Consider the following 21,780-nt stretch of genomic DNA (forward strand, 5'->3'; position numbering starts at 1 on the left):
CAGGCTAATCGGAGAACTTCTCAGCACGTTTTATTTTCTGTAGAACTTATCCATCTAAAGAGCCCAGCTTTGCTTAGTTTACAGAATGTTCATCATCCATACCTCTTCCTGCATCATAAATACACAATGACGGAAGCCAAAGCAGACTCAATGGGCCAAATGGCCTAACTCTGCTCCAAGATCTTTGATCTAATTTCATTCGTGTACCTGCACATTCCTTGGATTTTATTTTTTATTGTTCCTTAATTTTGCTCTTTGCTCTCTGGAATTCCTTCTAAATGAGTCAACAAACTCCTGTAAAGTTGGATTAGCGGAAGCAATCCCATAGACTCACACAGCAATACAATATAATACAGGCCATTCGGTCCAACAAATCCATGCCAACCACAGTGCCCACCCAGCTAGTCCGCATATCCCTGAATTCTGCCCGTATCCCTCTATGCCCCACCCATCAAAGTGTCTGTCCACGTGCATCTTAAATGATAATGTTTTACCTGCATCAACTATAAAACCACAAGACCATAAGATATTGGAGTACACCAAGTCTGCTCCGTCATTTGATCATAGCTGATACATCTCTCTTTCAACCCCATTCCTGACTTCTCCCCATAACTTTTCATGTCCTGACATATCAAGAACCTATCAATCTCGACTTTAAATACACTCAATGACCTGGCCTCCACAGCCACTTGGGGCAATGAACTCCACTGACTCATTAACCCTCTGGCTAAAGAAATCCCTCCTCATCTCCATTCTTAATGGGGTTCTATTCTGAGTTTGTGCCCTCTGGTCCTAGACTCATCTACTTTTCTGGTAGCTCATTCCATATACTCACCGCCCTCTGCATGAAAAATTGTCCCTCAGGTCCTTTACAAATCTTTCCCCCCACTCCCCCTAATCTATACCCCCTAGTTTTAGACTCCAGACCCTGGGAAAAGATTGTTACCATCAAATTTATCTATGCCTCTCGTAATTTTAAACTTTTCACCTCTTATTCTCCTAAATTTTAAGGAATAAAGACCTAATCAGGCCAGCTTCTCCCTGTAACTCAGACCCTCTTTTCCAGGCACCATTCTCATATATCTTTTCTGAACTTTCTCCATTTTAATGACATCGTTCCTTCCACATTCATTCATTACATGTCATGTCATAAACATGCCATGTTGTAGATGATCATGGTCTTGGCCATGACCGGTTTTCCCAATTTTTTTCTACACAAGTGGTTTGCCATTGTCTTCTTCTGGGCAGTGTCTTTACAAGACGGGTGACCCCAGCCATTATCAATACTCTTCAGAGATTGTCTGCCTGGTGTCAGTGGTCACGGAACCTAGACTTGTGATGTGGACCATCTGCTTATATGATCAGCCACCACCTGCTCCCATGGCTTCACGTGACCCTGATCGGTGAGTGGAGAGAGGGGGCTAAGCAAGTATTACACCTTGCCCAAGGGTGACTGGCAGACTAGCAAAGGGAAGGAGCACCTTACACCACCTTTGATAGAGATGTATCTCCAACCCACCACCTATTTCCTACAACGGGGTGACCTAAACTACATACAGAACTCTAAGTGCAGCCTCACCAATGACTTATAGAAATGTGACATACTGTAATGCTCTACTGCTACACTCAGTGCCCTGACTGATTAAAGCAACTGTGCTAAACACCCTTTTCACCACCCTGTCTACCTGTGGCATTGCTTTCAATAAACTATGCTCTTGTATTCTTAGGCCTCTCTGTTTCATTGCACTCATTAGTTCCCTGTTAATTTCAACAGTAGAGGATTCATCCAGCTGAGGATTGACCACCAATATGTGTAAGTTTCAAACCCAAAAAGTTCTTGCAATTCATTAGCCCGAAATACCTGACTGCACGTATAACACAAGCTCATGATCTCTACCGACTGGCTTCCATTGAAAAGATTGAGAAGATTGTGTGGTTCAGGTGAGATGCTTCCTTTGAGCATGGGGAAGGTAGAATTGCAGATATCAACCTCAGCACCCTTCAGTTAGGAAGCAAATTGGGGAAGGACCATTTTATGGGATATTAATTGAATGAACGTCAGTTTATTTTTATTTTGTTTTGAGACCAAGCACAGTGACAGGTTCTTCCGTCACAATGAGTCCATGATGCCCAATTACACCTGTGTGACTAAATAACCTACTAACCATTCATCTTTGGAAGGTGGGAGGGAACCAGAACGCCTGGAGGAAACTGATGCAGTCATGTGGAGAAAGTACACATTCCTTACAGGCAGCAGCGGGAATTGAACCCAGGTTGCTGGTGGTGTAATAGCATTATGCTAACAGCTACTTTACCATGCCAATGATATTGACCATTTGAACGGGTAGAATTTTCACGTTACCCCTGTGACCACGGGGGCTTCCTTTGGGTGCTCTGATTCCTCCCATGTAATAAAAATCTAATCTATTTGATTCAAACAATTAGATCACTGCTCCCTGATTCTATCCATATTCCTTGTTCTTGCGATCTTTAATAATCTTACTTGGGTGACAGGGTGCAGATACATTCCTTCCATAGGAGGTGTAAGGCGCTCCTTCCCTCTGTTAGCCTGCAGGTCACCCTTGGGCGAGGAGTAAGACCTGCTTAGCCCCCTGATCAGGGTCACATGAAGCCATGGGAGCAGGTGGTGGATGATCATATGAGCAGCCGGTGCATATTACAAGTCCTGGTTAAGTAAACACTGATGCCAGGCCAACAATCTCTGAAGAATATTGATAATGGATGTGGTCACCCAACTTGTAAAGACACTGCTTAGAAGAAGGCAATGGCAACCCACTTCTGTAGAATTTGCCAACAACAATCATGGTCATGAGATCATGATCACCCCCATCATACAACATGGCACATAATGATGATGATGAACACTCTTACCTAATGATTAGTCAATCTCAGCTTGAATAAACAATACTTATCTGCATCAACACAATTCACTGTGAGAGTAGCAGAAAGAGGAATGCTAACTTAATGATTCAAATGTGGCTTCCATTCCTGTAACTTTGATGCTTCCCTCACCTGCATCTCCTTCATTTCCCGTACGTCTGCCCTCATGCCATCTTCTCGCTGCCATTAGCAGGGATGGATAACTACCATCCCATAAACCATTGATTGCAGCACATTCACCATGATCTTCAATGAGATATTACCGCCAAACACTGATTTATCTCAGACCCACTCTCTGCTTTCCACAGGAATCAGTCTCTATGTGACCACTGATCGTCCTTCCGGCATTTATCCCCATTCCTCATGACTATTCAGAGCCCCAAATAGTCCTTCCAGCTGAGGTGGCTCTTCACCTGCAAGTCTATCGGCAATGCAGCCTTCTTGACATCGGTGAGACCCAACGTAGATTGGGGTCCCACACACAGTATACTGGAGGAAGTCAGCAGGCCAGGCAGCATCTAAACAAAAGAGTACAGTCAATGTTTTGGGCTGAGACTTTTCGGCAGGACTGGAGACAAAAAGCTGTGGAGTAGATTTAAAAGGTGGAGGGAGGGGAGAGAGAAACGCAAGGTGAGAGGTGAAATTGGGAGGGGGAGGGGATGAAGTAAAGAGCTAGACAGTTGATTGGTGAAAGAATTACAGGGCTGGAGAAGGGGGAGTCTGATAGAAGAGGACTACCTTACCAGGGATAGAGTTCCTCTTGTCCTCACCCACCATCCCACCAGCCTCCACGTCCAGTAAATAATTCTCCGCAACTTCCGCCATCCGCCATCTCCAATGGGATCCCACCACCAAGCACATCTTTCCCTCACCCCCACTTTCTGCTTTCTCCAGGAATTGCTCCCTACGCGACTCCCTTATCCATTTGTCCCTCCCCAATGATCTTCCTCCTGGCACATATCCTTGCTAGCGGAACAAGTGCTGCACCTGCCCCTACACCACCTCCCTCACTACCATCCAGGGCCCTAAACAGTCCTTTCAGGTGAGGCAACTCTTCACTTGCAAGTCTGTTGGGTTCATATGCCGTACCCGGTGCTCTCAGTGTGGCCTCTGGTATATTGGAGAGACCTGTCGTAGTTTGGAAGAGCACTTCACCAAGCACCTATGCTCCGTCCACCAGAAAAAGTGGATCTCCCAGTGGCCACCCATTTTAATTCCACTTCCCATTCCCATTCCGACGCATCAGTCCATGGGCTCAACAACTGTCGCTATGAAACCACACTCAGGTTGGAGGAGCAACACCTTATACTCCATCTGGGTTGCCTCCAACCTGATGGCATGAAGATCAATTCCTTGAACTTCCAGTAATGACCCCTCCCACCTTCACCATTCCTACCCCCTTTTCCCTCTCTCACCTTACCTCCTTTCCTGCCCATTACTTCCCTCTGGTGCTCCTCGCCATTTTCTTTCTTTCATGGCTTCCCATCATATTCTCCTTTCTCCAGCCCTGTATCTCTTTCACCAGTCAACTTCCCAGCACTTTACTTCACCACCCCCCCCCCCACCCGGTTTCACCTATCACCTTATGTTTCTTCCTCTCCCGAACCACTTTTTAACTCTAACTCCTCAGCTTTTTCTCTCCAGTCCTGATGAAGGGTCTCGGCCTGAAACATTGACTGTACTCTTTTCCATAGATGCTGCCAGGCCTGCTGAGTTCCTCCAGCATTTTGTGCGTGTTGTTTGGATTCCCAGCATTGGGGCACCACCTTGTCAGGCATATTCATTCTGTCCACCACAAATGGCAGGATTTTTAATTCAACTTCCCATTCTGACATGTTGGTCCATAGCCTCCTCTATTACCATGTTGAGGCCACTCTTAGATGGAGGAGCAACACCTCATATTCCATCTGGCTAGCCTTCAACAAAATGATATGAGCATCAATTTCTCTAACTTCCCCCTTCCCCTTTATGTCTTTATCCATTTCCCATTCTGGCTCTCCTCTTCCCCTTTCTCTGTTCCTCATCTGCCCTTCACATCCCTCTGGTGCTCCACCTCCTTCCCCTTCTCCCACAGTCCACTCTCCTGTCCTATCAGATTTCTTCTTCTTCAGCCCTTCATCAGTTCTACCTGTCACCTTCCAGCTTCTCACTTCATCCCCGCTCTGCCAATGACTTCCCCCCTAACCTGACTCCAGCTTGTACTCCTTCCTATCTCCCATCTCCCACCTTCTCAGTCTGGCTTCTTACCTACCTTATTTTCCAATCCTGATGAAGTGTCTCTGTTTATTCCTCTCCATAAATGCTGCCTGCCTCAACTCTGAACTGATTCCACAACCTACAGATTCCCTTTCGAGGACTCTACAAATCATGTTCTCAGTATTATTTATATTTTTATTTGTACAGTTTGTTTGCAGGCCTTGTTAAAAATGGTCTTTTCCCCAGAGGTTATGTCTGAGACTTTCCTCTGAGACTCTCCTGAATCCTGATGATGTGTCTCAGCCTGAAATGTCGACTCTTTATTCCTCTCCATAGATGCTGCCTGACTTGCCGAGCTCCTCCAGCATTTTGTGTGTGTTGCTCTGGATTTCCAGTATCTGCAGAATCTCTTGTGTTTATGATATTAACGCTTCTACCAACAGATGTGAGAAGTAACTTCCAGATTAATGTGTCTACCAAATTCATATCTCAATCTTGGAAGTTAGGCAGAATATTCCATTGATAATTCTCATTTTGATTTAATGCATTTACTTTGGCTCCTCTGCACGCTTTCCATCCGTGCTGGGTTACGGGCTGGTGATCTCTTTGGAAACTCACCCAGCAGAAGACAATGGCAAACCACTGCTGTAACTTGCCTCGTACGCAGCTTCCGTCTACATCACAGCTGCATGGACGGAAATCGTCCGCTAACCGGAGAAATTCCAGATGCGTCATACCTTTCCTTTACTTTAATTTCCCACTCATCCAGGATTTTTGAATAGCACATCTCAGGTGGGGAGTTCAGCTCATTATATTGGGAATAGTTCCTTATTAACCAGCCTGCCTTCTGTGTGTAAAAGTGATTAATAAATAGCAGTAGCCAATTATGATCCAAAAACTTAGCATATACAGTAAAATTATAATGACCAGTCCAATAAACCATAGTTATGATTGGATGGTAACTGTTTGTTCCTGAAACCTTTATATTGGTTTCTTTCTCCTTATTCATGGGATATAAACTCAGTGGCTACCTTATTAGGTACAGGAGTGACACCCGGTGTGGTCTTCTGCTGTAGTCCATCCACTTCAAGGCTCTATCTGTTGTGCGTTCAGAGATACTCTTCTGCACATCACTGTTGCAACAAGTTATAAGCCAATAAGACCGTATGACATTCTGTAGGTGCAGAATTAGGCCACGCAGTCTGCTCTGCGATTCATCATGGCTGATTTATTATCCCTCTCAACACCATTCCCTATAACCTGACACCCCTACTAATCAAGAGGCTAATTATTTCTGCTTTAAATATGCCCAATGATTTGGCTTCCACAACCATTTGTGGCAATGAATTCCACAGATCCACCACCCTTTGGATAAAGAAATTCCTCCTCATATCTGTTTGAAAGGGGCGTCCTTCTATTCTAAGGCTGTCCCCTCTGGTCCTAGGCATCCCCACTATAGAAAACATCCTCTTAACATCCACTCTATCTAGGCCTTTCAATACTCGATAGGACTCAATGAGATTCCCCCCTCATTCTTCTAAACTCCAGTGAGAGCAGGCCCACAGCCACCAAACACGACTCATAAATTAACCCTTTCATTCTTGTGAACCTCGCCTGGACCCTCTGCAATGCCAGCAGATCCTTTCTAAAATAAGGAGCCTAAAGCTGCTCACAGTGCTCTAAGTGTGGCCTGACCAATGTGTCCTGACTCTCCCACTGTAGAAATCATCCTCTCCATGTCTACTTTATCTAGACCTTTCAATATTTAATATATTTCAATGAGATCCCTAGTCGTTTTGTTCTTCTAAACTTCAGCAAGTACATATTTGGATTGTGATTAAATGGTATCCTGACAGCTTATTGAAACACATGTATCTCTTCTTCCTTATCCATGGAATATAGGTGCAAACATTTATTACCAGTCCCTAATTTACCCCTGAAGTGTGTGGCTTGATAGGCACCTAAAAAGGCAATTAAGAAGTAATACAGATGGACCCTTCACGCATCCATATTATTGTGTTCAATTATGGTTGCCTCATTATAGGAAGGTTATGGAAGCTTTGGAGAGGGTTCAGAGGAGATTTACCAGGATGCTGCCTGGACTAGAGAGCATGTCTTTTAAGGAAAGACTGAATGAGCTAGGGTTTTTCTCTTTGGAGAGAAGGAGGATGAGATATGGCTTGATAGAGGTGTACCAGATGATGAGGCATAGATAGATTGGACAGCCAGGGACTATTTCCCAGAGCAGAAATGGATTTAAGGTATTTGGAGGAAAGTATAGGGGGAGCTGTCAGAGGTAAGTTTTTTACACAGAGTGTTGAGTGCATGGAACACACTGCCAGGGGTGGTGGGGGAGGCAGAAACATTGGGGACATTTAAAAGACTCTTAGATAGGCACATGGACCAAAGAAGAATGGAGAGATATGTAAGGAGAAAGGGTTAGATTGATCTTGGAACAAGTTAAAGGGTAGGCACAGCATCATGGGCTGAATGGCCTCTACTGTGCTCTAGAGTCCTATGTTCTATGAAATGCTACCTGTCCAACTGGTTTTAATATGTGTTCTTTTTAATGCAGAAAGTCAGCAGACATATGGAACTTGCAAATCTCAACCAAGACCAGTGAAGTAGCAACGTCTGTGATTCACAAAGACATGCCAGGTGATGTGGACTTACAAAAGGGTAGGAAGAGAGAACACACCAGTCCTCATAGGAAGATCTGAATGGAAAGAGTAAGTAATTTCAATTTTCAGCACCTCTGAGGATCTAACCTGGACCCAACATATCGATGCAGCCTCAAAGAAGAGTCAACTGTCGCTAAGTTTGATTAGGGGTTTGAGTACATCTGGTATGTCACCAAAAAACACTCAAAAATTTCTACAAATGTTCCATAAGACAAAGGAGCAGAAGTCAGCCATTTGGCCCATTGAGTCTGCTCCACCATTTTATCATGAGCTGATCCATTCTCCCATTTAGTCCCACTTCCCCACCTTCTCACCATAACCTTTGATGCCCTGGCTACTCAGAATACCTATCGATCTCTGCCTTAAATATACCCAATGACTTGGCTCCTGTTTATGCACTGCATGACTGTATGATCCTACGAGACTCTCAGTTATGAGGAGTGGACTCCACCCATTAAATCTCTTCCCACCATCAGTAGTCCCTCTTGGAGCTACTGCCTCAAAAAGGTAAAATCCATCATCAAAAGTCCCCACCATCTGGGCTATGCCACCTTCTCACAACTACCATTGTGAAGGAGGTAAAGAAGCCTGAAGTCCCACACCACCATGTTCAGGAACGGCTATTTCCCTTCATCCATTTAGTCGACAGCCAACTGACATAACCCTAATCACTAGCTCATTATAGTAACACTACACCTTGTCCACTTTGCAGTAAAACCGGACGTCCCTTTAGAACAGAGATGAAGAGGAATCTGTTTAGCCAGAGAGAGGTGAATTTGTGGAACTCATTGCCACAGACAGCTGTGGAGGCCCAATCATTGGGTATATTTAAAGTGGAGATTGATAGCTTCTTAATTAGTAAGGGTGTCAAAGGTTTGGGGAGAAGACAGGACAACTGGGTTGAGAGGGATATTCAACCAGCTATGAAGGAATGGTGGAGCAGACTCGATGGGCCGAACAGCCTAAATCTGTTCATAAGACATAGGAGCAGAATTAGGCCATTTGGCCCATAGAGTCTGTTCCACCATTCAATCATGGCCAATCTTTTCTCCCCCCCTCAGCCCCACTCCCCAACCTTCTCCCCATAACCTTTGATGCCGTGTCCAATCACGAACTTATCAAGCTCTGCCTGAAATGACCTAGCCTCGACAGCTGCCTGTGGTAATAAATGTTAAAAATTCACTACAGTCTGGCTAAAGAAATTTCTCTGGATCTCTGTTTTAAATGGATGCCCCTGTATCCTGAGGCTGTGCCCTCTTGTCCTAGACTCCCCCACCATGGGAAACATCCTTTCCACATCTACCTTGTCTCGGCCTTTCAACATTCGAAAGGCTCTAATGAGATTCCACCACCCCCCCCCCACCACCCCACATCATTCTGAATTCCAGTGAGTACAGACTCAGAGCTATCAAACATTCCTTGTATGATAATTTTTTCATTCCTGGAATCATCCTTGTGAATCTCCTCTGAACCCTGTCCAAAGCCAACTCATCTTTTATAAGATGAGGATCCCAAAACTGTTCACAATACTCAAGGTGAGGCCTCACCACTACCTTATAAAGCCTCAACATCACATCCCTGCTCTTGAATTCTGGACCTCTTGAAATGAATGTTAATATTTACAGTATTTGCATTTGCCTTCCTCACTACCATACGTATATGAACTTTGTGTGTAAAAATTCCTTTGCAGTTACTTGCATTAGATAGTGCCAGCTGTGTGTAGTAATCCACATCCAAATTCTGTTCTCAGAACTTCAATGGAACTGAATTTCAGAAACAGATTACAAGGAAATAGCCTTGTGTGGTTAAGCACAGATGATTAAAACTCAGTACCTCTTTCTTACTTAATATTCAGTATTATGAACTCTTACTCTATAATTCTCAATTATACAAATAGCATCGCGCCTAATTGTCTCAGCCATCTGTAGGTGGCCCAGTTTCTGTGAAAAGGGATCAGATCAGTAACAGTAAAGCCCTTAAATGAGGCCAGAATTGTGGACTGTGAGTGAACTGGCACCCTGCCTTAATGGGGACGCAAAGCACTGCAGATGCTGGAATCTGGAGCAATGCACCAGATCTGCATCCGTGGGATGAATGGCCAATATTTCCAGTCAAATGCCATTTGTTCTGAAACAGTCCTGATATATGATTTTGACAGAAAGTGCTTCCGTAGATGTTGCCTGACTTTCTGAGTATCTCCAGCATTTTGTCTGGGTTGCCTAATCACTGGTGACCACTTTGATCACTTTGCACTAAAATAGAGTTTTGATTTTGTTCTAATTGTGTTCTTTCTTGCAACAGTTATGTTGTATTCGTGCTTTCCTTGTGAATGCTACTTACATGATGCTCTATGTCTGTGATGCTACTACAAATAAGTTTTTCATTGCACCTGTTATACATGTACTTATGCAGATAAACCTTATTTTGACTTCTATAGTTTTTAAAGTGATTTTCTTAATGCTTTGCCTTGTCTGTGGTTTTGCCCCATCAATATTTGAGTCAATATTAATTATTATTTCTTGAAAAACTGCGGAGAGAACTCCACAGGCTCTTGAACCAAAGGGGGAAACTTCACTCAACTTCACTTGTCCCATCGTTGAATTGTTCCCACAACCAATTCACTCACTATCAAGGACTCTTCGTTTCATGTCCTCGATATTTATTGCTGATTTATTATTATTTCTTTTTGTATCTGCAAAGTTTGTTGTCTTTTGAGCACTGGTTCTTTCTTTTTAAATCTTTTTATTGAATAAGTATACAAAAAAGGTAAGCCATATAAACATTAATACAATGTTAAAGTATAATAAAATTCCAAAAGGTATCAATACCAAAAAAAAATACTACAAACAATGTAATTTAAACATAAGAAACCAAGATAACATAATAGTATACTAAATTTTATATATATCAATGGAAAAAAAAAGAAAAAAAAAACCCCCAAAAAAAACCCACCGTGCAACTAACTAAAAGCAAAGCAAAGCAATGGGCTAACTTGAAACCAAACAGAGTTAAACTTAAAATCACGTCCTCAATCCCAACCTCCATTAAAAACAGTGAAAAAAAAACAAGAAGGGTAAATATTACATTAAATGAAAATATCGAATAAAAGGTCCCCAAATCTGTTCAAATTTAAATGAAGAATCATAAAGGTTACTTCTAATTTTCTCCAAATTCAAACATAAAATCGTCTGAGAAAACCAAAAAAAGGTAGTTGGAGCATTAAGCTCTTTCCAATATTGTAAAATACATCTTTTCGCCATTAAAGTAAGAAATGCAATCATTCTACGGGCTGAAGGGGAAAGATTACTAGAAATTTTAGGTAGTCCAAAGATAGCAGTAATAGGGTGAGGAGAGATATCTATATTTAATACCTTAGAAATAATATTAAAAATATCTCTCCAAAAAGTTTCCAAAGTAGGGCAAGACCAAAACATATGAGTTAAAGAGGCTATCTGCCCCGAACATCTATCACAGAAAGGATTAATATGCGAGTAAAAACGTGCTAACTTATCTTTGGACATATGTGCTCTATGAACCACTTTAAGTTGAATTAGGGAATGTTTAGCACAAATAGAGGAAGTATTAACTAATTGTAAAATCTGCCCCCAATCATCCACAGAAATGGTAAGCCCCAATTCCTGTTCCCAATCTACCCTAATCTTATCAAATGGAGCTTTCCTAAGTTTCATAATAATATTATAAATCATAGCCGATGCACCTTTCTGACATGGATTGAGGTTAATTATCGAATCTAAAATATATGTAGGAGGAAGCATTGGAAAGGAAGAAAGTATAGTACTTAGGAAATTTCTAACTTGTAAATATCTAAAAAAATGTATTCTTGATAAGTTATATTTATTAGATAATTGTTCAAAAGACATAAGGGAACCATCTAAAAATAAATCCAAAAACCGTAAAATACCCTTAGTCTTCCAAGTTTGAAAAGCGCGATCCGTAAAAGAGGGAGGAAAAAATATGTTACCTAAAATAGGAATTGCTAACCCGAATTGATTAAGATCAAAAAATTTTCTGAATTGAAACCAAATGCGCAAAGCATATTTAACTATCGGGTTAGAGACCTGCTTAAGGCGTTTCGAATCAAAAGGGAGAGAGGAGCCTAAAATAGAGCCAAGTGTATAACCCTGAACAGATTGTAGTTCCAATGCTACCCATTTAGGAATAGATAGTATATCCTGATCAAGTAACCAAAATTTCATATGTCAAATATTAATAGCCCAATAATAGAATCTAAAGTTAGGTAATGCTAAACCTCCATCTCTCTTAGCTTTCTGTAAATGTATTTTACCCAGTCTTGGATTCTTATTCTGCCAAATAAATGAAGAAATTTTAGAGTCAACTTTATCAAAGAAAGATTTTGGAACAAAAATTGGTAATGCCTGAAACACATATAAAAATTTTGGCAAAAAAAACATCTTAACTGCATTAATACGACCAATCAAAGTTAAATATAAGGGAAACCATTTAGATGAAAGTTGAGTAATATGGTCTATTAATGGTAAAAAGTTAGTCTTAAATAAATCTTTGTATTTACAAGTAATTTTAATCCCAAGATATGAGAAATAATTATTAATCAATTTAAATGGAAATTTATAATATAAGGGAAGATGTTTATTAATCGGAAAAAGTTCACTCTTACTAAGATTTAATTTATAACCTGAAAAGAAACCAAATTGTGCTAATAACTCTAAAATTGAGCACTGGTTCAATGCCCAAGCTGGTGTGGTCTTTCATTGACTTGTCATAGTTATTGTTCTACAGATTTATTGAGTATGCCTGCAAGAAAATTAATCTCAAGGTTATGTATGGTGACATATATGTACTTTGATAATAAACATACTTTGAACTTTGACCCTTTCATTCCTGGGATCATTCTCTTGAACCTCCTCTGGACTTTCACTAATGTCAGCACAAAACTGCTCACAATGTTCTAAGTGCAGTCTGTCCAATGCCTTATAAATCCTCAGCCGAAGTGCGTCAAAAGGCCTGTTTCTATGCTGTACTCTTATATGTTTTGTTCCATGTTAATGGCCCTTTACTTGTTTGTCTTCCAAAACACCAAATCTCTGATTTCCTCCCTCATTTGACCTAATATCCATTTGCATGACTTGGTGTCAACTTTTATATGTTATGGTTAAAATGACACAGAAGGAAGCTTTCAGTTCCTCCTGATTTCTTTCTCCATTAACCAACATTAAGGGATAATGTACACTAGCTGATTAACCTAGTAGTGAGGAAATCAAGGATCTAATTGCACAAGGAGGTATTGAGTCCAAGGTCTTGAAGCATATTGATTAGTTTTGAGGGGATGATGGTATTGAATGCTGAGCTGTAGTTGCTAAAGAGCATCCTGACGTATGCATAGTTGCTGTCCGGCTGTTTCAGGGTTGTGTGAAGAGCCAGTGAAATGGCATCTGCTGTGGACCTGTTGTTCTGGTCAACCTCTCAAAACACTTCACTGGTGTGGATGTAAGTGCTACTGGATGATAGTTACAGAGACAGGTCACCATGTTTTTCTTCACACTGGTATAATTTTTGCCTCTTGAACTGCTGAAGTCAGCGGTTAAAAATCTCATTGAACACTCCAGCCAGTTGACTAGCACAGGTCCCAAGTACTTGGCCACGTTCCCCATATGGGCCAGATGCTTTTCATGGGTTCATCCCCTGAAGGCTGCTCAGAGACCGAAATCACAGGATCATCGGGAGCTGTGGGAGCTCGGGATGGTTGCTCCATGTTTTGATGTTCAAAGCGAACAGAGAAGGCATTGAACTCATCTGGAAGCGAAGCGCTGTGTCGCCTATGTCACTTAATTTAATTTATAAGAGGTGATAGCATTCAAGCCCTGCCACAGCTGTCAAGCATCCTTCATTCATTCAAGTTTATTCTGGAATTGCTACTTCGCCTGTGAGATGACTTTCCGGAGATCGTACCTGCACATTTCGTACTTAACTTGGCCACCAGAATTGAATGTGACTGATCTGGCCCTCATCAGATTGTGGATCTCAAGGTTCATTCAGGGCATCTGATGGTGGAAGACTCTGAATGATTTTATGGAAAAACATATTCATCTACAACTGTTTTAATAAGTCAGTTACAACCGTGGTGCATTTATTCAGATCCATAGATGAATCCTTGAACACGGCCCAGTCCACTGACTCAAAACAATCGCTCAGCCATTCCTCTGCCTCTCATGACCAACCCTTTGTTGTCCTAATCCCTGAAGCTGTGCTCTTTAGCCTCTGTCGGTATGCAGTTTAGGAGAAGGACAGTCAAGTGAACCAATTTCCCAAAACGTGGTCTGGGCATGGAACAGCAGATATTCCTTATCTTAACTAACATATGAGAAGTGTTTGAAGTCTCTGGGCCTGTACTCACTGGAGATTATAAGAATGAGGTGTGATCTCATTGAAATCAATTAAATATTGAAAGGAGTGAATGTGGCGAATATGTTTCCTGTAGCGGGGGAGTCTCCCATTAGAGGGTACAACCTCATAATGGCAAGACACCCCTTTAGGACAGAGGTACGGAGGAATTTCTTTGGGCAGGGAGTGAAGCTGTGGAACTGATTGCCACAGATGGCTGTGGAAGCCAAGTTATTGGGTTTGTTTTAAGTAGAGATTGATGGGCTCTTCATTAGACAGGGTGTCAAAGGTGACAGGTAAAAGGCAGGAGAATGGGGTTCAGAGGGATGATGGAATGCTGGTGCAGAATTGATGGGCCAAATGTCCTAATTCTGCTCCCGTGTCTTCTGGTATTCAGGCACACGATGTCTGCACTGAACGTGAAGCCAGATTGAACTAATCGCTTCTTCCCGCACATGATCCATATTCTTCCATTCCCTACACATCATTGTGCCCATTCGACAGCCTCTTAAACAGCAAAATTGCACCAATTTCCTGTAATACCCCTGGCAGTCCGTTTCAGGCACATATCACTCTCTGTTAAAAACCTATCCTACATGTCCCTTTTAAGCTTCCTCCCTCTCACTTTAAATGCATGTGACATTTCTATCCTGGGCAAAGTTTACCATTTCTTGGCTTCTCATAATCTTATAAACTTCTATAAGCTCTCTGTTCAAACTCCAATGCTTTGGAGAAAGCAACACAAGTTTGTCCAAACTGTGGCTCATACTCTCTAACCCAGTCAGATCTTGGTAAATGTCTTCTGCATCCTCATTTCTAGGTGCTGTGTCATATGATGGGGATGATCATGGGCTTCCATCTGTCTTTTGAACCCCTTCAGTCTGTCTTTATTATTCTTTTCTCTTTTCCATAGATGCTGTCTGGCCTGCTGAGTTCCTCCAGCATTTTGTGTGTGTTGCTTGGATCTCCAGCATCTGCAGATTTTCTCTTGTTTGTGATTATCAATACTCTTCAGAGACTGTCTGCCTGGTGCCAGTGGTCACATAACCAGGACTTGTGATATGCACCAGCTGCTCACATGACCATCCACCACCTGCTCCCATGGCTTCATATGATCCTAATCGAGGGGCTGCACCTTGCCCAAGGGTGACCTGCAGGCTAGCAGAGGAAAGGAACATCTTACACCTCCTTTGGTAGAGACATATCTCCACCCCACCATCCAAACATCTTCTGCACCCTTTCCAAATCCGCTACATCTTTCCTATAATGATAGAGTTACTTTGATTTTGACTTTTGACTTTGTAATGGGGCAAACAGAATTGCATACAATACTCTCATTGTGGCCCAACCAGTTTTACACAGCTGTGAATTGACTTCCTGATTCTTATTCTCAATGTCCAACCACTGAAAGCAAATATACTTTAATAAAGACAATTCATGATTTTAAATATCAGCTTTATTTTACACCTGTACATCGAAACTTACAGTGACATGCATCCTCTTGTGCTAAATCAAATCAGAGGGGATTGTGTTAGAGAGCCCACAAATGTCGCCACTTTGCTGACATACTCACAACTCACTAAACCTAACCGTACATCTTTGGAATGGGCGAAGACAAGGATATATCAAAGTCAAAGTAAATTTATTATCAACATACATATACGTTACCATATACAACCCTGAGATTCATTTTCTTGTGGGCATACTCAATAAATCCGTTGAAAAATAACCATAACAGAACCAATGAAAGACTGCATCAACTTAGGCGTTCAACCAGTGTGGAAAAGACAACAATTGTGCAAATACAAAAAAGAAAGAAATACTAATAATAAATAAATAAGCAATAAATACCTGGAACATGAGATGAAGAGCCCTTGAAAGTGAATCCAGTGATTTGAGGAACATTTCAATGATGGGGCAAGTGAAGTATCTGCTCTGGTTCAAGAGACTGATGGTTGAGGGGTAGTAATTGTTCCTTAACCTGGTAGTTGAGTCCCGCGGCTCCTGTACCTCCTTCCTGATGGCAGCAGTGAGAAGAAAGCATGGCCTGGGTGGTGGAGGTCCCTGATAATGGATGTTGTTTTCTTGCAAGAGAATTTCATGTAGATGTGCTCAGTGGTGATGGGCTGGGCCATATCCATCACTTTTTGTAGGACTGCTCATGGACTACTGGTCAGATTCCCATAAAAGAGGAGACTACGTAGCATCTACGATAGGACCACCAGACTCAAAAACAGTTATGTTCTCCTAGCAGTAAGGCTGGTCAACACCTCCACTGACTAACCCACCCCACCACCACTACTTTATCATTTCCTGTCAGTCACCGTATGTACAGACTCTCCTGTACCCAGCATCTCTCATGGATATAAGCTATCTTATGCATTTACAGTACACTTATTATCTTTTTAAAATTATTATTTTGTTCTTTTTCTTATTGTGTTTTTTATGTGCGGCATCAGATCTAGAATAACAATTATTTTGTTCTCCTTCACCCATCGAGCCTGCTCCGCCATTTCATCATGGCTGATCCAATCCCCTCTCAGCCTGTATCCCTTCATGCCCTGACTCATCAAGAATCCATCAACCCGATGACTCGGCCTCCACAGCCACCTGTGGCAACAGATTCCACAGATTCGCCATCCTCTGGCTAAAGAAATTCCTCCTTACCCCTCCATTCTGAAAGGAGACCCCTCTATTCTGAGACTGTGTCCTCTGGTCTTCTTCCACCATCTCCATCTTTCACATCTTAGTTGGATTGCTCTTTGTCTGGAAGCTCCTCCTTCAACTTGTTGCCATTGGTAACCATAGTAGGAACTAAACTCCAGACAGAATTGTTCTCAGCATCTCAGGAACTCAGAAGCTTCTCCACCATGACAAGGTGATGATCCTCGGAGAAGTTCTGTGTTGTGTAACTCTATGACTCTGTGTAAAGTTTGTGCATATAACAGGATGAATTTCTATCCTTAATATTTAAAATCTTAGCATGATAAATTTTTCAATACTCCAGGTGTCCACATCAGCAAAACCAGCTCTTCACGAGCTAGCAGAGAGAGGAGAGAGATAACGAGCTTTCTGGTTCTTCACAAGTATTGCCCCATTGAAAAATTGGCTGGTATGTACTTATGAATTCAAGCACAGTTCAGATGGACAAGGTAACTCAGCAGATATTAAACCTACTCAGGAACATAGCAAATGCTTTTCCTGAGGATTGCGACAACACTGTCCAACACTTCTACATTGAGTTAATTACTAAAGCATGTCATAAATCATATCCAAGGTCGATAAGTCAATACGCATGTTAAGAAGTGCCATCACTCAAGTCAGGTACGATCTGAGCTGTGGATTCAGTGTCAGTTTGACCCAATCAGCATTGCTGTGAAGGAGTGAAGAATTTCCTTATCGATAAAGGGAGGCATGGTAACATGGTGGCTAACATAACACTTTACAGTACAGGTGACCTGGGTTCAATTCCTGCTGCTGCCTGCAAGGAGTTTGTACATTCTCCTCATGGCCTGGTGGGTTTCCTCCCATCGTACAAAGATGTATCGGTTGGTAGGTCAATGGAAGTTGTCTCACGATCAGGCTAGGTTTAAATCGGGTACTGCTGTCAGCGTGGCTTGAAGAGCTGGAAGGACCTGTTCTGTGCTCTATCTCAATAAATATTGCAAATAATAAGATTTGTTGTAATGTAGAACATCATACAGGACAGTACAGTATAGCTCCTTCAGCTCATGATGTTGTGTCGATCCTTTAACCTACCATAACATTAATCTAACACTTCTCTCCTACATAGCCCTCCGTTTTTCTTGTATCCGTGTACCTATCTAAGGGTCTTTTACATCTCTCTAATATATTCATCTCCTCCACTGCCTTCCGCAGGGTGTCCCCCAAAGCTTCCATTCTCTTAGTAAAAAACCTACTTCCAATATTCCCCCCTCCCATATGTTCTTGGGAAACCCTGAGAAAAAGGAACTGGCTTGTCCACTCTATCAATGCCTCTTATCACCTTGTAGAACCTCCTTCAAATCACCTCTCACCTTCCTCTGGCCACAAAGCTCACTCAAATTCATGCTCTTGAATTCAGGCAGCATCCTGGTAAATCTCCTCTACACCATCTCTAAAGTCTCCACATCTTTCCTAAAATGAGGCAACCAGAACTGAACACAATATTCCAAATGTGGTAGAACCAGATTTTTATAGAGCTGCAACATTACTTCCCTGTATGGAATTTCAGTCAAAATCTGTTCCCTGAGTAATGAATATGAAATATTCATTGGACAGGGAAAAGCTGTCAGAATTGAAATGAATAAAGGCAAGATGGATTTTGTTGACTCTATTCTGGGGAAGGCAACTGATGGCAAAGTTCCCGTTCATAATAACAGTGATGATGGTGATTCATTGACTCTATTAAAGCCTGAAGTACAAAACGAAGCATTGAAATGGAAAATATCTCTACTAATGGGGCCAAATTAATCTGAGGATCAGCCTTTGAACCCATCAATTCAGTTTGGTTCAACAATCTTCTCCAGGACAATTCAATTGAGAAACCATATACAAAAGACTTGCTGAACTAAAAATTCCTATGTGTTGACAAATGACTCAGTCAAATCTCCTTTAAAAATTCCCCCACTCAACTTAAACTGATGCCTTGTGGTATTTGCTATTTTCATCGTGGAATAAAAAAAGACGCTAACTGTCTACCTTATCTCTGCCTCTCATATTCTGATATACTTCTTTCAGGTCTCCCTGAATGTTGGAGGCATCATGGAAAAAAGTTTGTTTGACAATTATCATTCAGCCATACATGAGTACAGCCAAATGAAACAGTATTCCTCCAGAGCCAAGCTACAAAACACATTACCAACAGCACACAGCACACTGCAACACACATCAAAGTTGCTGGTGAACACAGCAGGCCAGGCAGCATCTCTAGGAAGAGGTACAGACGACAACACACTGCACATCGCACAGCCTCTCTTTATAGCTAATACTCTCTAATCAAGGAAACATCCCGGTGAACCTCATCTGCACTCTCTGCAAAACCTCACATCCATCCTGGGTGACCAGAAATGAACACAATACTCCAAATATAGCCCCTCCAAGTTTTATATCACTGGAATATGTCTACCCACCTTTTATACGCTCCACCCCAACCGCTGAATGCAAGTGTGCCTTGTTGAGAAAGGCTTTCAACAGAGAGGAGAGATTTGCCCTTCCAGAGCTGGAAAGCTTTGAAATTCTCCACTCCAAAGGATGATCAGTTCTGCAATTCAAATCTGAGCTTGATTTTTGGACAAGGAAATCAAAAGGGGGAAGGTGGACAAAGTTCAGGAATGGTCATCTTATTTAGAAATTTAAGCAAACTCAACATGTTATCGAAGACTCCAAAAAAATTCTGCTGATACACAATGGAAAGCATTCTGACTGATTGCATAATTGAGAAACTCCAATGCACAGAAATGTCAGAGGCTTCAGAGAGTGGGTCAGCCAGTTTCATCATGAATACAGCTTTCCCCACCACTGAGGACGTCAACTAGAAGCAATGTCTCAGGAAGTGACTCCCAATGTTGCCATCAGGCATGTGGCACAGATGCCTGATAACCCACACTTCAACGTTCAACAACAGCTTCTTCCCCATTGTTATCGGGTTCTCAAAATGACCTCTAAGAAAAACCTTAACACCACTCCATACTATATCTCTTGTCTCTTTCTCAATCTTGAACTAGTGGTATTGTTTATTGTGTTGTTTATTTTGCAAACGTACAAGCCATGCATAATTCAGGTTAATTTGTGCTAACTTATAAGTTAACAAGAACTTACTAGTGCAAAAGATCTCAAGATCAAGTTCATTATCATCTGACTGTACGTATATACAACCAAACAAAACAATGTTCCTCCAGGCCACAGTACACCCATAAAACATATATCACACACAGCACATAAAACAATATATTACCATAAATAAGTTAATAAAATGCATGTAGTACACAGCATAGGTTAACAATAAACAGTAAACAGCTCACTGTCATGGTGGCGAGACCTCAGTGGTGGCAGTGTAGTGGGGCCAACTTGTTTACTTTTGTTCTGAAGTCATAAGTTACTACTGTCAGACTGGGAAATACATTTGCATGAAAACAACTATAATAATTCGACATATAAAAACGAGGTTTCAAAAAGCCTGAGCCAGTGAAAGCTGTCTTATCCACTGTCACTCACCTAACACTCCCAGCCTGTAGTTGAGTGTGACTACGATGACGTTGCCATAACTTGCCAGGACGCTGCCATCGATCAGGTTACCGGTGCTCTCCATGTACGATCCACCGTGGATGTACACCATCACCGGCTTGGGACCACTGTCATGTATATCTGCAAGGAAACGAAAAGTCCGTTTTCAGATACTAATATAGTGCACATGGGGTGTAACCACGCACAAGCACACATAGAATAGGGCGAGACCTCTCACACAAACACCTACTTGTCTGCACAGTATACCAACACACGTGCGCGCACGCACACACACATACACACACACACTAACACACACACACTCACACACACACACACACTAACTCACACACACACACACTCACATATACACACGCACATACACATACACACACATACTCTCACGCACACACACACGCGCACATACTCACATATACACACACACACATACACATACACACTCGTACTCTCATGTATACACACACACATGCTCACACACAGAGAGACAGACAGACACACACACACACTCACACATACACATACACACATACTCTCACGTACACACACACACACACACACACATGCTCACACACAGAGACAGAGAGACAGACAGACAGACACACACACACACAGTCACACAATACTCTCACGTACACACACACATGCTCACACACAGAGACAGAGAGAGACACACACACACTCACACATACAGTCACACAATACTCTCACGTACACACACACACACACACACACACACACATGCTCACACACAGAGACAGAGAGACACACACACACACACACACACACAGTTTAAAAATGATATATGAATGGTTAAAACAGGAACAGGGTCAAAGTGCCATCATTCATAGGACTCACAGCATTCTCTATAAGGTTGGGGCTCCAAACATGCTACGATACATTACAGGTAGAACAAGGAATTTTCCATCTTCCAATGCATATTTTACATGTGGAAGGTTTAAATAAAGTTCATGCATGAAGTGCCATTTCTTTGGAGCTTTGACCTGTGCTTAGCTGCCGTGATGGATGGAGCATACTGAACGGTGATCTTCTTGTGGTCAAATCGCACACTGGCACTCTTGATTTCGGACGTGAGAGTGTTCAGCTGCACGTAGACCAAGCCCGTGGGTACAACACCCTCAGCTGCTTTTGCACCATTGATCCCAAACCCTTCAGCTACCCAATTGATTCAACCCCAAAAGTCTTTGATGCATTGTCTTTTTAAGGTCTATAGAGGTTATGGACAACCTTATAGTTCACCTCATAGAGGAACCATCCCACAGAATTAGACCGGGGTGGGACTGAGCCAAGAAGACAAGGATAAATCCATGTCTGATCCCTAAATCCCAGAACCGCCAGTACCGTCCCCCATCCAAAT

General features: G+C 42.1%; 1 protein-coding gene across 6 annotated transcripts in view; it reads right to left on the reverse strand.

The window, feature by feature from the left end:
* Positions 1–21,780, reverse strand: part of nlgn4xa (neuroligin 4 X-linked a) — a 360,091-nt gene that overhangs the window by 163,664 nt on the left and 174,647 nt on the right. For all 6 annotated transcript variants that reach the window (XM_063054618.1, XM_063054615.1, XM_063054614.1 and 3 more), the window contains one exon: positions 20,376–20,525. In XM_063054618.1, coding sequence (XP_062910688.1) covers positions 20,376–20,496 — 121 coding nt within the window. In that variant the 5' untranslated portion in view covers positions 20,497–20,525. The remainder of the gene's footprint in view (positions 1–20,375; positions 20,526–21,780) is intronic.

This window comes from Mobula hypostoma, chromosome 7, assembly GCF_963921235.1.
Source record: "Mobula hypostoma chromosome 7, sMobHyp1.1, whole genome shotgun sequence".
Taxonomy (NCBI): Eukaryota; Metazoa; Chordata; class Chondrichthyes; order Myliobatiformes; family Myliobatidae; genus Mobula; species Mobula hypostoma.